The 15878-nt window shown below is 45.2% G+C and overlaps 1 protein-coding gene across 1 annotated transcript in view; it reads right to left on the bottom strand.

The window, feature by feature from the left end:
* The window catches only part of LOC121282105 (AMP deaminase 2-like), a 153571-nt gene extending 144059 nt beyond the window's left edge, over positions 1 to 9512 (bottom strand). Inside the window, exon 1 of the mRNA XM_041195575.1 lies at positions 9265 to 9512. Within this exon, the coding sequence (XP_041051509.1) occupies positions 9265 to 9274 (10 nt within the window). The 5' untranslated portion in view covers positions 9275 to 9512. The remainder of the gene's footprint in view (positions 1 to 9264) is intronic.
* Between the last annotated feature and the right edge of the window lie 6366 nt (positions 9513 to 15878).

Below are 15878 nucleotides of genomic sequence, written 5' to 3'. Positions count from 1 at the left end.
CATTTAAAAATAAGGGGTCGCCCATTTAAGGTAGAGATGTGAAGAAATTTTTTCTCTCAAGAGGGCTGAGTGCCTTTGGAATTCACTCCCTCAAAAGGTGGTGGAAGTAGAGTCTTTGAATATTTTGAAGGCAGAGCAAGATAGATCCTTGATAAGGGAGTGAAAGGTTATCGAGTAGACGGGAATTTGGAGGTGAGGTTAGAGTCAGATCAGCCATAATTTACTGAATGGCAGAGCAGGCTTGAGGGGGTGAGTGGCCTACTCCTGTTCCTAATTCGTATGTTTGTATGTACTTTGACATCTCTCAAAGACAGTGGACAGCATTCAGGTATAAAATGCACAGGTCATCGCCCTGAAACATTAACTTTGTTTCTAACTGATCTCGAGTGGGGTAGCAGAATAGTTACCCAGGGAAAGTTAGAAGGATTAAAACTACTTCTATCTCATGGATAACAGTACTACTGACACTCACCCCCAACCCCCAGTAGACACCCCCCCTACCACCCAAACCATCCTACCCACTTACCCTGCAAACTTAACTTTTTTCCTGTCAAAGTGCCTGGGACCTTTAAGCTTACCGGTTTACAGCGGCTAGTGTCGTAAAAAGGGGCAAGGTGGCAATCAGACGGTGACTGCCACTCCACAGAAGGCCAATACCTCCCACATCAGTTTGAGATGACAGCTGAGCAGGCAGATGGTGTCAAAGCTCATAGAATGCATTGGGAAGCAAAAAAAAAAGGACAACATCAGTTTTTCCGACATTAAGTTCTGCTTCAGGTACCCGGTTGGGGACTGTAGCAAGTATTTTCAATTAGTGAGTAGAGATGTGGAAGTTGACCCCATTTGTTCGGCGCGATAACACTGAGAGAAAGCAGATAAATTGTGAAGAGGAGGGGAACTAAATGGGTATACATATGAACATACATATGAACGCACAAATTAAGAACAGGAATAGGCCACGCGCCCCTCGAGCATGCTCCACCATTCAATAAGATCACAGGTGTGTGCAAGTAGAAGCTGATATACTGCCTATAGTGTGGCAGGTATGAGCAGAACCAAGCGACAGCAGTGCCAGTGAGCTAAATTGCAAAGGGGAGGCATTAAAATGAAGACTGAGTGATCAACAGCAGCAGAGGGGTCAAGTCAGGTGAGTATGCACAAACAGATTGTGATTCGTGACTGACTTATGCAATCACAGTGCTTCAGGCGCAGTGGAATTTGGGTTGGAGGGTCTTGCATTGTGCAGAGTGGAGAGTTGTAGCGTTGTTGCATGACAGCAATCACAGGATTTTGGAAAGAGAAGGTAAATCAGAGATAAAGTTTTTTTTGGAGGAAATGGAGGGACTAAGATTGGACATCTTGAGGTTGGGTGCATGAGCGAGATGGAGTTGTTGAAGTACAGCTTGGAGGCCAGGAGATAACAGTGGGTGGTTGGCTTCATGAAGTGATGCGCTGAAGGGAAGACGAGGGAAAAATGGCAGGAGGACGAGCTATGAAATAGGTGAGGGACAGCAATCTGTCAGATGAGGCATATTCAAGTTTGCAGATAGCCCTAACGCTAAACACAAAGAAGTCCATGAGCTTTTCGCACTTGCAATAGCTAGCCTATGTTCAACACCTTGTGGTTCAGCGGGTAGCACTCTCACCTTCCAGTCAGAAGGTTGTGGGTTCAAATCCCATTCCAGAAACTCTAGCACAAAAATATAGGCTAATATAGTGCAGTGCTGAGGGAGTGTTGTACTGTCTTGAGGTACCATCCACAGGTTAAAAGATACAATTGCACTATTTCAAAGATCTTAGGAGTTATCCCTAGTATCCTGGCCAATATTTATCCCCCCAATGAACATCACCAAAAACAGAGTATCTGGTCATTATCACATTGCTGTTTGTGGGAGAGTGCTGTGCATAAATTAGATGCTGTGTATCCTACATTACAACAGCAACAGATCTTCTTAAGTGGCTGTAGAGCACTTTGGGATGTCCCAAGATTGTGAAAAGCACAATGCAAATGCAAGTCTTCTCATTCTTCACACAACAGCATAACGACATTGTGAGCTCAGCATATGGATGTCTGTGGGCATAAATATACGTTCCAATGCACCATGTTGAGCTAAAACAACTGAAAACTAGAGAAACTTTTATGCTCAGATATTTACATTACATAAGCAAGACACTGCATTATTCTGGAAGCTACGTGCCCCACATCAGATGCTGATTTATTTATTTTTCCATTAATTATGTGAAACTTGGTGTTCATTCTGTGGAATTGCACTTAGCGCCTTCAAAATAAAGGAGAAAATTGCATTCAATACGTATGACTGTGTTCTTTTTTGGTGGCCCTACTGGGATCGTGCATTTGTAAAATCGGCCATGCGAAGTCCTGTACGCACCTACTTGAGAATTTGACAATACCTCTCTGTCTATTGAGAATCATGGAATGTTATAGCACAGAAATAGGCCATTCAGTCCATTTAGACTGCATCTGTGTTATCTAGATAAAGTCATGGAGATGAAGGCCCTGGAATATTTGAGAATCAATTAGATATTGTAATAGGGGGAAAGGGCAGGTCTTTTCTGCTTGGATGAACAAATAGCTCTCCTCAGGTGGAATTATCTTGTGATGGGCAACTTAATCTAATTTTTCACTGCAAGAAGCGTCAAAGTCTGATCCAACTCTCCTGCTCAATCTCCATGTCCTCGAAATTCCATTTTCCTTCCTTTTTAAAAAAGGTGAGCTATTTATTCATTAGTTCCAGATGTTTTATCACTGAATTGTTATGACACAGGGAGGAGGCCATTTGGCCTGTTGTGTTGCACCAGTCTCTCTGCTTCTTCCTTGGCACCGATTCCAAATAACTGGGCATTTGCACTCTAGTTAGTCAAAAGAGCAACAAGTCTACTTACGCGAATGCTGCATTTTCCAGACGTCATCAGCAACCCTGCACACATTCTTTGCGCCTCACATACATACGTAAGGATATGTACGAAAACTTAATATATCTTAAAAATTAGCAATGACACCATCTAGTGGCCAATGCACAGCGCACTTTCCTCCTTGGTTGACCGGAGTGTGAATGAATTCCACACCACAACTTACATAATTTCATGCTTCACCTTATATGGTGCATAAATAATTATCATTAATCCAATATCAGGAGAGCTGAGGATATTTTGTCTTATCTTCTGTGCGTGATTGATAATTGCTTTTATTATTGCGTGAGTTGCGGGTGTCACTGGCTAGGCCAGCATTTGGGGCCCATTCCCAATTGCCTTAGAGAAGGTGGTGGTGAGGAGCCACCCTCTTTGAACCACTGCTTCTGTGGTGTGGTTACACCCACAGTGCTGTGAGGGGGGCAGTTTCAGGATTTCAAGGAGGGGGTGGAGAAGGTTAAGGAGTGGTGGGGGGGTGGAAGAGAAGGCCGAGGATTGGTGGGTGGGGGGGGGGAAGAGAAGGCCGAGGGTTGGTGGCGGGGGGGGGAAAGAGAAGGCCGAGAGGTGGTGATGGGGAAGAGAAGGCCCAGGAGTGGTGGTGGTGGTGGTGGTGGTGGTGGTGGTGGTGGTGGTGGGGGGGGGAGTTGAGAAGGACGAGGAGTGAAGGGAGGGGGAGAAAGAGCTGAGGAGTTGGGGGTGGGGGGGGGGTGGTGAGAAGAGGCTGAGGAGTGGGGGGTGGGGGGGAAGGGGCCGGGGAGGAGGAATGGGTGGGGAAAATGTGAGGGCCGAGGAGCGTGGGGGAAAGCGTGTTGATATGTTTGTATGTGAGGGAATGATGGGTTTTGGTTGCAATGATCCAGAGAGACTCTCAGACAACCTGCTCATACTCAGGATGTGAACACATTGGAGCGAGGGCAGGAGAGGTTTACGAGAATGGTTCCAGGGATGAGAAACTTCAGCTTTGAGGTAAGCATGGAGAAGTTGGGACTGTTTTCCTTGGAGAGGAGAAGGCTAAAAGGAGACTTGATGAAAGTTTTCAAAATCATAAGGGATGTGGACAGAGTAAATAGGGAGAAACTGTTCCCACTCATAAACGGATCGAGAACCAGGGGAAACAAAAACAGAATTACCTGGAAAAACTCAGCAGATCTGGCAGCATCGGCGGAGAAGAAAAGAGTTGGCATTTCGAGTCCTCATGACCCTTCAACAGAACTGAGTAATATTAGGAGAGGAGTGAAATATAAGCTGGTTTAAATTGGGGGGGGGTGGTGGTTGTAGGGACAAGCAAGCAGTGATAGGAGCAGATAACCAAAAGATGTCACAGACAAAAGAACAAAGAGGTGTTGAAGGTGGTGATATTATCTAAACGAATGTGCTAATTAAGAATGGATGGAGGGGACACACAAGGTACAGCTCTGGTGGGGGAAGGGTGGAAAGACTAATGGCATAAAAGGTATAGATTTAAAAATAATGGAAGTAGGTGGGAAAAGAAAAATCTATATAAATTATTGGAAAAAACAAAAAGAAGGGGGAAGAAACGAAAAGGGGGTGGAGATGGAGGAGCCGGGGATACAGCTTTAAAGTGTTTTGCAAAAGAAGCAAATTCAAGGTGAGAAGAAATGTTTTCACACAGCGAGTAGTTAGGGCTTGGAATGCACTGCCTGGTGGAGGTAGGTTCAATTTAGGCATTCAAGAGGGCATTGTTTCTATTTAGGTAATCATCCAATACGCATGGTTAAGGAGATTGGCACTAAGTTAAAATGGGCAGAGAGCCAGTGCAGACATGATGAGCCAAATGGCCTCCTTCTACATCATAACAATTCTGAGATTCTGTGATTCATTATTTATAACCTCTTTCAGAACGAATGAGCTTTTGGATTTGGACCAAAGGTGACTGGCATTCAGAACTGAATCAGTGTTTTCAGGGAGAAATCATTTAAAAACAACGTCATTGCTGAGATCAAAGATCCCATAAAGCCCATTGTGTTGATTTAAGGACTTTCGAGCAGGGCTGACCAAACATTCTGAAACGGCCATTAAATGAGTCTGAGTCCCACAACACTTTCTCCAGTACATTGTTGACTGCTTCGGTGCTGCTTCATGCTCTCGTCTGGACATGGAAAATTTATTAATTTTGCTTGCAATTTCCACACCTCCATCATTTTCACATGGTCCATCTCTGACACTTCCCTTCCCTTCCTTGACCTCTCTGTCTCAATTTCTGGTGATAGACTGTCCACCAATATTCATTACAAGCCTACCGACTCCCACAGCTACCTTGGCTATAGCTCCTCATACCCCGCTTCCTGTAAGGACTCCATCCCAATCTCTCAGTTCCTTCACCTCCGTCGCATTTGTTCTGATGATGCCACTTTCAAAAACAGTTCCTCTGACATGTCTTCCTTCTTCCTTAACCGAGGTTTTCCACCCACAGTGGTTGATAGGGCCCTCAACCGTGTCCGGACCATCTCCTGCGCATCTGCTCTCACACCTTCCTCTCCTTCCCAGAAACATGATAGGGTCCCCCTTGTCCTTACTCATCACCTCACCAGCCTCTGCATTCAAAGGATCATCCTCCGCCATTTCCGCCAACTCCAGCATGATGCCACCACCAAACACATCTTCCCTTCATTCCCCCAGCAGCATTCCGCAGGGATCATTCCCTCCGGGACACCCTGGTCCACTCCTCCATCACTCCCTACACCTCAACCCCCTCCCACGGCACCTTCCCATGCAACCGCAGAAGGTGCAACACCTGCCCCTTTACTTCCCTCCTCCTCACCGTCCAAGGGCCCAAACACTCCTTTCAAGTGAAGCAGCATTTCACTTGCACTTCCCTCAATTTAGTCTACTGCATTCGTTGCTCCCAATGCAGTTTCCTCTACATTGGAGAGACCAAACACACACTGGGCGACCGCTTTGTGGAACACCTTCGGTCTGTCCGCAAGCATGACCTAGACCTCCCTGTCGCTTGCCATTTCAACACACCACCCTGCCCTCATGCCCACATATCCGTCCTTGGCTGGCTGCATTGTTCCAGTGAAGCTCAACGCAAACTGGAGGAACAGCACCTCATCTTCTGACTAGGCACTTTACAGCCTTCCGGACTGAATATTGAGTTCAACAACTTTAGATCATGAACTCTCTCCTCTATCCCCACCCCCTTTCCGATCCCCCCTTTTCCAATAATTTATATAGATTTTTCTTTATCCACCTATTTCCATTATTTTTAAATGCATTTCCATCCATTGTTTTATTTCTACCTTTTAGCCTATTTCGATCCCTTCCCCCCACTAAGGCTATCTGTCACTTGCTCGTCCTGCTTTCCACCCTTAATGTCCCCAATAGCACATTTCTTAGATAATATCACCACCGTCAACACCCTTTCGTCCTTTTGTCTATGACATCTTTTGGCTATCTCCACCTATCACTGGTCCTCTATCCAGATCTACCTGTCGCCCCCCCCACCACCCCCCCCCCCCCCCCCCCCCCCACCCCCCCCCCCCCCCCGACTTAAACCAGCTTATATTTCACCTCTTTTCTATTTTTCCTTAGTTCTGATGAAGAGTCATATGGACTCGAAACGTTAACTGTGTTCCTCTCCGCAGATGATGCCAGACCTGCTGAGTTTTTCCAGGTATTTTTATTTTTGCATAGCATAGCAATGACCATCTCCAGCAGGAGAGAATCTAACCATTGCCCCTTGATGTTCAATGGCATTACCATCACTGGATCCCCTACTGTCAGTCTGGAGGCTTACCATTGACCAGAATCTGAACTGGACTAGCCATAGAAATACTGTGGCTACAAGGGTGGTTCAAATACAGGGAATCCTGCGGCAAGTAACTCGCCTCCTGACTCCCCCAAAGCCTGTGCACCATTTACAAGGCACAAGTCAGGAGTGTGATGGAATACTCTCCACTTTCCTGGATGAGTGCAGCTCCCATAACACTGAAGAAGCTGGACATCGTCCAGGAGAAAGCAGTCTGCTTGATTGCCAGAACATCCACAAACATTCACTCCATCCACCACTGATGCACAGCAGCAGCAGTGTGTACCATCTACAAGATGCACTGCAGGAATTCACCAAGGCTCCTTAGACAGCACCTTCCAAACCCACAGCCACTACCGTCTAGAAGGACAAGGGCAGCAGATAGATGGCAACATCACCACCTGGAGGTTCCCCTCTAAGTCACTCACCATCCTGACTTGGAAATATATCGCCATTCCTTCACTGTCACTGGGTCAAAATCCTGGAACTCCCTCCTTAACAGCCCTGTGGGTGCACCTACATCACATGGACAGCAGCAGTTCAAGAAGGCAGCTCAGCACCACCTTCTCAAGGGCAATTAGGGATGGGCAATAAATGTTGGCCCAGCCAGTGAAGCCCACATCCCATGAATGAATTAAAAAAAAAGTCCGGTGGGGAGATGTTATTCCTCAAAGAGATCATGAAGGTTTTTGGCAATATCTTCCAATATCAAATCTATGTTAGTATTTATTTCTCAAGTTTATTCCTTTCAATAATTTCTATTACTTGTCATGAATGGAAGTGAAACTAAAGCTCGTGGGGCACCAATGAAGCAGCTTCTGAAAACATCCCAGGCCTTGTCTGCAGGAGTCACACAGGGGAACTGCTGTAAACCCAATACCAATAAAGAAATGACAGAAATATTGGATATCTCTTTGTCTCAGTTTTTACAAAGTTTTTCACTTGAGGGTGAAGTTAAAAATCATATGAAAGCAGTTGGGATAGAAGGGGAGAAAATAATTGACAAAGTAGCAAAACGGAAGTCAGGATGACCCCAGTGCCAGACAGGATGCCCACTAGGTTGCCAACCCTCCAGAATTGGCCTGGAGTCTCTAGGAATTGAAGATTAATCTCCAGGACATTGCTGTGCGCAACCCTAGAGAAAAATCATTGGGGCTTTAGAAAAGATTAGTTTTTTTTGTCATTTTCTTTGAATATTTCTCTTTATCAGATATGAAAGTATTGAAAATAGAGGGAAACCATTGTTTGGCTAACAGTCAAGCATGATCCAATTAGGTACTGAGTCATTTTGCTTTCCTTTTGCAATAGGAAGGCAGTGCATTGTAAAGATAGATGTGTTGGCCAACTAATGGCCTGACCATGAGGGTGTGATGAAACCTCCCAGAATGCATTTAATCACTGGCAACCCTAGCACCCACTGAGAGCCAAGCCCAGCAGGCGTCTGGAGATGTCCTGGGGCATCCGTGTGACCTCCTGTTTTAACTCGTAACTGGAGGTGCAGTCATCAGTGGGTAACACCTGGGGTCACTAGCTTTTATAAAAGTGGATACCTCTCCAGAGGGTGCCTCAAAATGGGGGCAACCTTACGTTCCCCTTTCTGCAGCAGCAGTGCCCACCTCTGCCAGTGGAATTGCACCCCTGCCAAGGCTGCAGGCCCTCTAGCCTGCCCACCTTCCTCAATCGGATGATAGGCCCGGGTGTGGTCTCTTAATTGGCTGCCTCCAGGAAGATCTCTCAGGCAGACACATGGGTCGAGAGCCAAATATGGTCCCGCCTTTTGATTATTTTTAAAGGGCACAAGATTCTGCCCAGGTGTGCAGCCCTCTGAGGGCAATTACTTCTGATGTAAAATACTGCCACTTACATCTTGTAAAGGAAATTCTTCATTTATTCTCTTACCTATGAGCAGGAAACATGAATTTTAGTCAGGGTTTGCTGTCCTGAATTTTGCAGTTACTCTGGAGTTCTGAGATTGGTACATCTAGAAAAACTTGAAGTAAACTCATTAGCTTCATGATAAGCTCACCGTATGGACTGGTTCTCTGACTGCTCAGAGGCCTGATTTGGTGGTTCTTCAAGGGCTTACCAATTTCTGACTAAAGTATATATTATTGATTCAGCTCTGCCCCCCACCCCCTTAAACCAGCTTATATTTCACCTCTTTTCTATTTTTACTTAGTTTTGTTGAAGAGTCAAACGGATTCGAAACGTTAACTGTGTTCCTCTCTGCAGATGCTGCCGGACCTGCTGAGTTTTTCCAGGTATTTTTGCTTTTGTTTCAGATTTCCAGCATCCACAGTTTTTTGTTTTTATTTAAATGAGTCTGAGTACTCCCTGATGAAATTCTGCGTTTTAAAAACAGTCTGAGAATTGCTGTTTTATATTTTTGCGTCACCCAGTAAAACAATAGTGTTCCCCTGTATCCAAGATCCACTTCTAGTCAGTGCAGTTTACTGAAAGTTTACAAAAGGGTCGAAGCCCCAACTTTGCATAAAAGTCAGCACAAAACCGCATACAGGTGTACCACACCTGCTTTACATGGGTTTAGAAGTTTCACTCACCTGTAGCCATTGTAGGAACTTCGCTGAACTGCAGTCAGTTGACGAAAAAAAAACTTCAAGGAGTTCCCCTCAATTATTTTGCAGCCTCTGAAAACACAACGTTAAAAAGGCAATGCTCAGACTTGGCACTCAATGCCGAATTTTAAAAAACGTAGGACATTGAAAAGAAATAATAAAACACCAGGGTGACCCGTTCAACAACTTCTGCAATCTGTACAGTGCTCAGAGAGGCAGACTGACGGAAACACAATTCGCTTCTTTCTCTTCCGTTTCCTTCGAAAAGAATTCTTCTGACGCACCAAGAAATATATCAATAAAACATCAACTCGTGATTTATAAAAAAAAAATCTCAGCCCACGCCCCCAGACAATCGACCAACTGAAAGAATGTGATTGTGAACCGAGATCCTTAGGGGAAAAGTTAACAGTAACGATTTTAAAGGGTTGTAAACATATTTTCGCTGCTGACTCAGCAGGTTGAGTGGCCACAGTCAGCTGTATCGTTATTGGAAGGGTCTTTCGGACTCGAAACGTTAACTGTATTCCTCTCCGCACATACTGCCAGACATGCTGGGTTTTTCCAGGTATATTTATTTTTTGTTTTTGTTTTGCCACATTCACTGTTGCACTGCATGTGTTGAGTAACAATGTATCAGCCTATCAAGTCCACCAGGCACATGAGAGCAGCGAGAAATACATTCACCCAAGCAACTGGGTTATTTCTAATTCATGAGAACCAGAAGGCATAACGTGGTGGCAGTGAGCTGTGTATAAAATTCAAACATGCTAAACAGATTTAACGCTGGGTTAGATTGAAAAATCATTCTGAATTAGTGCCAGAAAGAGAGAATGACCGAGTGAAATGTGGGAAACAATGTAGGAATAGACACACAACTGGAGCCCATGATGAATTGGGAGGCTGATGATATAGTAGAGGCATTTGAGAAGTGGCTTGTCGTAACTTTGTCATGGTTTCTACAAGGTACCTGGACCTGCACCTGAAGTGCTATAATCTGCAAGGCTACAGACAAGGTGCTGAAAAGTGAGGTTAATGAGTGGCTAGTTTCTTTTTTTCTCTCTTTTTTGGCCAACACAGAAATGATGGGCTGAATAGCCTCTTTCTGTACTGTAACTTTTCTATGGTTTCTAAGGTTAAACAAAAACGCAGCCTGCCATTCAGTAGCTTTCTAAAAGGTGCTAGTGAAGAGGAAAGGGTCACAACACAGGGGCAGAATTACAATGAAACACACTGCGCCATGGCACAGGGCCCCAAACTGAGTGGGGGGGGGGGGGGGGGGGGGTCAAAATGATGAGTGTGTGCTCAACCAGAAAGTTGTCGCAACTATGCAATAAAGGCTGGTATTGGGTCTACTGAGACTCTCCCGAGAATATCAGCACCATATGCAGCGGCACTGGATATGGGGTGTTCAAAGCCCTGAGTGTCACACAGCTCCCAGTGCGTAAAACAGTCCTGAGTGTGTTACACTGCCCTGTATTAGAATGATCAGTTCTTGTAATAGTCTCACATTGACTCCATTTCAATGAGAAATAGTAACCCTTGCAAAAGCTCCTTTCAAAGCCCAGAACTAGAAACTGCAGGAGGATTTTATCCTTGTGAATAAAACTGCGAAAACAAAACAGCTCAAATCCCCAACCCTAACTTCAATAAATAATACACAGCAATTTTTTTTTTTTTAAAATGAATATCTCTGAGTAACAGTCTGCAAATAATGATACCTTCAAAATTCTTGGCAGGATTTTGTTTTAAACAAAGGTCTGAATCATTGGATTGCTGCATTTTGCCTTTTGCATTGGCAAGCTGGGCTGACTCATTCTCCCCACCAACTCTGCACTTACTCACTCCTTAACACCACTTTGGATAGAGGAGAGTTAGCTTTGCTGCCAGCGCCCCCAGCACAGAGCTGCTACTCACACACACACACACACACACACACACACACACACAATCAGGCACAATGCCCCCAAGGTGGAGTTGCCTCACAAGCAGGTCCCCAGTGCAGAACAAGAGAGCCAGAATGTTTCCAGTGTGGAGAGAACAACAAATTCCTTGTTCTGGAAGGTGGAGCAACAAGCAGCTTGTTCGACTCGTGTACCATCTGCAGCAGCAACATCAGGCAGAGCTGGGTAATCTCTCTGGTGGTGCGGCCCCAGCTTGGAGTGGTCCCAGCTCGGAGTGGTCCCAGCTCAGAGCGGTCCTGTTTACTGTTGCAGCTTTCAACAGGCAAATCGTGATCAGATGCTCCCGACTGTGAGACATATGCAACATGACTTGATTATCAATTTACTCAGAGAAGGACCCTTTCCCCAGCGACTGGAAAAGGGAGGCTCCAAGGATTAAAGACAGTCAGTTTATTATATATTTTTTTGAAAATCTCATTGTTGGTATTTGCCATGAGAGAGTGTGTGGTGAGTTCAGAATTGTAGAATCAGTGAAGATTTGAATACTGTGCTTCTGAAACTGAGGTTATATGATAGTGTGCAGAAGTAGTTACGTGACCATGAAAAAGCCAATGAAATGATTAATGCCCCATAGTATTGGATTGTGTCTGGGGGTGTGGGTCCTGGTGGTGGTGGGTGTGGGTGCCAAAAATGAAACTGAGCACAGGGCCCCACTAACTGTAAATCCGCTGCTGCAGGTATATCCTTTTGTGGGCAGGACAGAAAAACAAAAAAACTGCGGATGCTGGAAATCGAAAACAAAAACAGAATTACCTGGAAAAACTCAGCAGGTCTGGCAGCATCGGCGGAGAAGAAAAGAGTTGACGTTTCGAGTCCTCATGACCCTTCGACAGAACTTGAGTTCGAGTCCAAGAAAGAGTTGAAATACAAGCTGGTTTAAGGTGTGTGGCAGGGGCGGAGAGAGAGAAGTGGAGGGGGGGTGTGGTTGTAGGGACAAACAAGCAGTGATAGAAGCAGATCATCAAAAGATGTCAAAAACAATAGAACAAAAGAACACGTAGGTGTTAAAGTTGGTGATATTATCTAAACAAATGTGCTAATTAAGAATGGATGGTAGGGCACTCAAGGTATAGCTCTAGTGGGGGTGGGGAGAGCATAAAAGATTTTAAAATATTTAAAAATAATGGAAATAGGTGGGAAAAGAAAAATCTATATAATTTATTGGAAAAAAAAGGAAGGGGGAAACAGAAAGGGGGTGGGGATGGGGGAGGGAGCTCAAGACCTAAAGTTGTTGAATTCAATATTCAGTCCGGAAGGCTGTAAAGTGCCTAGTTGGAAGATGAGGTGTTGTTCCTCCAGTTTGCGTTGGGCTTCACTGGAACAATGCAGCAAGCCAAGGACAGACATGTGGGCAAGAGAGCAGGGTGGAGTGTTAAAATGGCGAGCGACAGGGAGGTTTGGGTCATTCTTGCGGACAGACCGCAGATGTTCTGCAAAGCGGTCACCCAGTTTACGTTTGGTCTCTCCAATGTAGAGAAGACCACATTGGGAGCCACGAATGCAGTAGACTAAGTTGGGGGAAATACAAGTGAAATGCTGCTTCACTTGAAAGGAGTGTTTGGGCCCTTGGACGGTGAGGAGAGAGGAAGTGAAGGGGCAGGTGTTGCATCTTTTGTGTGGGCATGGGGTGGTGCCATAGGAGGGGGTTGAAGAGTAGGGGGTGATGGAGGAGTGGACCAGGGTGTCCTGGAGGGAGCGATCCCTACGGAATGCCGATAGGGGGGGTGAAGGGAAGATGTGTTTGGTGGTGGCATCATGCTGGAGTTGGCGGAAATGGCGGAGGATGATCCTTTGAATGCGGAGGCTGGTGGGGTGATAAGTGAGGACAAGGGGGACCCTATCATGTTTCTGGGAGGGAGGAGAAGGCGTGAGGGTGGATGCGCGGGAGATGGTCCGGACACGGTTGAGGGCCCTGTCAATGACCGTGGGTGGAAAACCTCAGTTAAGGAAGAAGGAGGACATGTCAGAGGAACTGTTTTTGAAGGTAGCATCATCGGAACAGATGCGACGGAGGCGAAGGAACTGAGAGAATGGGATGGAGTCCTTACAGGAAGCGGGGTGTGAAGAGCTGTAGTCGAGGTAACTGTGGGAGTCGGTGGGTTTGTAATGGATATTGGTGGACAGTCTATCACCAGAGATTGAGATGGTGAGGTCAAGGAAGGGAAGGGAAGTGTCAGAGATGGACCACGTGAAAATGATGGAGGGGTGGAGATTGGAAGCAAAATTAATAAATTTTTCCAAGTCCCGACGAGAGCATGAAGCGGCACCGAAGTAATCATCGATGTACCGGAGAAAGAGTTGTGGAAGGGGGCCCGGAGTAGGACTGGAACAAGGAATGTTCCACATACCCCATAAAGAGACAGGCATAGCTGGGGCCCATGTGGGTACCCATAGCCACACCTTTTATTTGGAGGAAGTGAGAGGAGTTGAAGGAGAAATTGTTCAGCGTGAGAACAATTTCAGCCAGACGGAGGAGAGTAATGGTGGATGGGGATTGTTCGGGCCTCTGTTCAAGGAAGAAGCTAAGGGCCCTCAGACCATCCTGGTGGGGGATGGAGGTGTAGAGGGATTGGACATCCATGGTGAAGAGGAAGCAGTTGGGGCCAGGGAACTGGAAATTGTTGATGTGACATAAGGTGTCAGAGGAATCACGGATGTAGGTGGGAAGGGACTGGACAAGGGGAGAGAGAAGGGAGTCAAGATAACGAGAAATGAGTTCTGTGGGGCAGGAGCAAGCTGAGATGATCGGTCTACCGGGGCAGCTCTGTTTGTGGATTTTGGGTAGGAGATAGAAGCAGGCCGTCCGAGGTTGGGCGACTATTAGGTTGGAAGCTGTGGGAGGAAGATCCCCAGAGGAAAAAGAGTTAAATGTGTATTGTAGCTGGGTGCTGAGTGAAGATGACAGCAGAAGCTGAAAATTTTTAACAAATTCAGCACACATCTCCAGCCAAAGTCAAATCTTCAGATTTCTGAAATGAATTTAAATGCCCGAGGCAAGAGTCATGTGAGCCTGTTGACAATTTCACAACAAGATTGAAAAATGCAGCCAGAAAATGTACATTTAAGGACACATGAAAGGCTGCTAAATCAGCTCATTTTAAGATCTGCACACCTTGATGTACAAAAAGAATTGATTGGCAAGAATTTCTCCAGAAGATACATGACGGCCACATAGGAATAGAGAGGCATCAGCTTAGAGCTGTGTGCTGAATAGACATCGACAAAGACATCAAAAGAGTGATATCTACATGCAACATATGCCGGAAGTACAGAAATACACAGCAGAAAGTGGAGATGATAGATACTGAAGTACTACCCAGACCCTGGCGCACTGGGGGAGCTGATTTATTCACACACAATGAAGAATGGTATCTCATAGTTGTAGACTATTACTCAAAGTTCTCTTTTATCTGAAAAGTGAAAGATTTGAGAGCTACAACAACTATCTCAGCAGTACAAGTTCTATTAGCTGAACAAGGGGTTCCTGAAAGAATAATAAGTGATAAAGGAACATAATTCACCTTGAGAAAATTTCAGGGATTTGCTGAACAGTACAGGTTGAACATTGCCCAAGGGAACATGGCTTAATAGAAAGACACATCCAGACAGTCAAGAGAACCCTCACGAAATGCAGAGAGAAAACGGAAGACCCAACCTTGCCTTATTGTCACCCTGATCTACATCTCAAGGCTGACACAAAATCACCTGCAGAGCTATCCAAGGTGAGAAAAAACAAGACAACTCTGCCAAGTAAGATACTGCCTCCAAGTGACAAAGAGAAAGTAAGACAACAGCTCAGTGATGCAGGAGTAGAAGGAGGTCAACACTTCACCAAGCATGCCAAATCCCTGCCTGAGTTGTTGAAAGGCCAAACTTTACAAGTACAGGATCCAATTACGAGAACTTGGAACCCAACAAAAGTTGTTGTTGAACCGAGACTCCACATCATAGAGATTGAAACTGGTAGGCAATAAGGAGGAACAGAGTCCATCTTCAACCTGCACCCAAGCTGGAAAAGCAGAAATGACCATCAACAACACCAACAACATCACTAACTAGCGAGACAATATCAACAGCATCACCAGCAAGTGACAGAACATTAGTGACGTCAAGCATGCCTCTGACAACATCAGGACTAACACACAACATTGCCTGTGCAGCGTGCCATCTCATCAATGGAGACACAACATCCTATACCTAAGAGATACAGTGAATAATATTTTGAGGGGAAAAAAAGCAGTTATAACAGACTCTTAAGGTGTTCAGTTAATTTATAAAAGTCAATCGTAAATCTGGTTTATCCTGGTAGAGGTCAGTAACTTAAAAAACAGAAATCCAAAATTCCACTTATTTACTAAAAGAATGAAGCCACAAGATTCCACAGTTTTAAAGCAAATTAATTTTACCTCACAAGAGTTAAGCAAAGCAGACATGACTAACTAAACACTTTCCAAAGTAAATACTTTCAAATCAAAGCACAATAAACCATATTCACTTATATTTAAAAACTGGAATCCTCAACTGAACCTTTCCTTTTTCACTTTGACTCCCCTGGAAGTCTTTGGCTACTTATCCAGCTCTTGAAAATTTTCCACTTTTTTGGGACCCAGTTCCAGGACTGCCTTGTACAGTTTG

Source organism: Carcharodon carcharias, chromosome 9 (assembly GCF_017639515.1).
Source record: "Carcharodon carcharias isolate sCarCar2 chromosome 9, sCarCar2.pri, whole genome shotgun sequence".
Taxonomy (NCBI): domain Eukaryota; kingdom Metazoa; phylum Chordata; class Chondrichthyes; order Lamniformes; family Lamnidae; genus Carcharodon; species Carcharodon carcharias.
The sequence above is the reverse complement of the archived record's forward strand: the minus strand, read 5'-3'. Positions and strand labels throughout refer to the sequence as shown.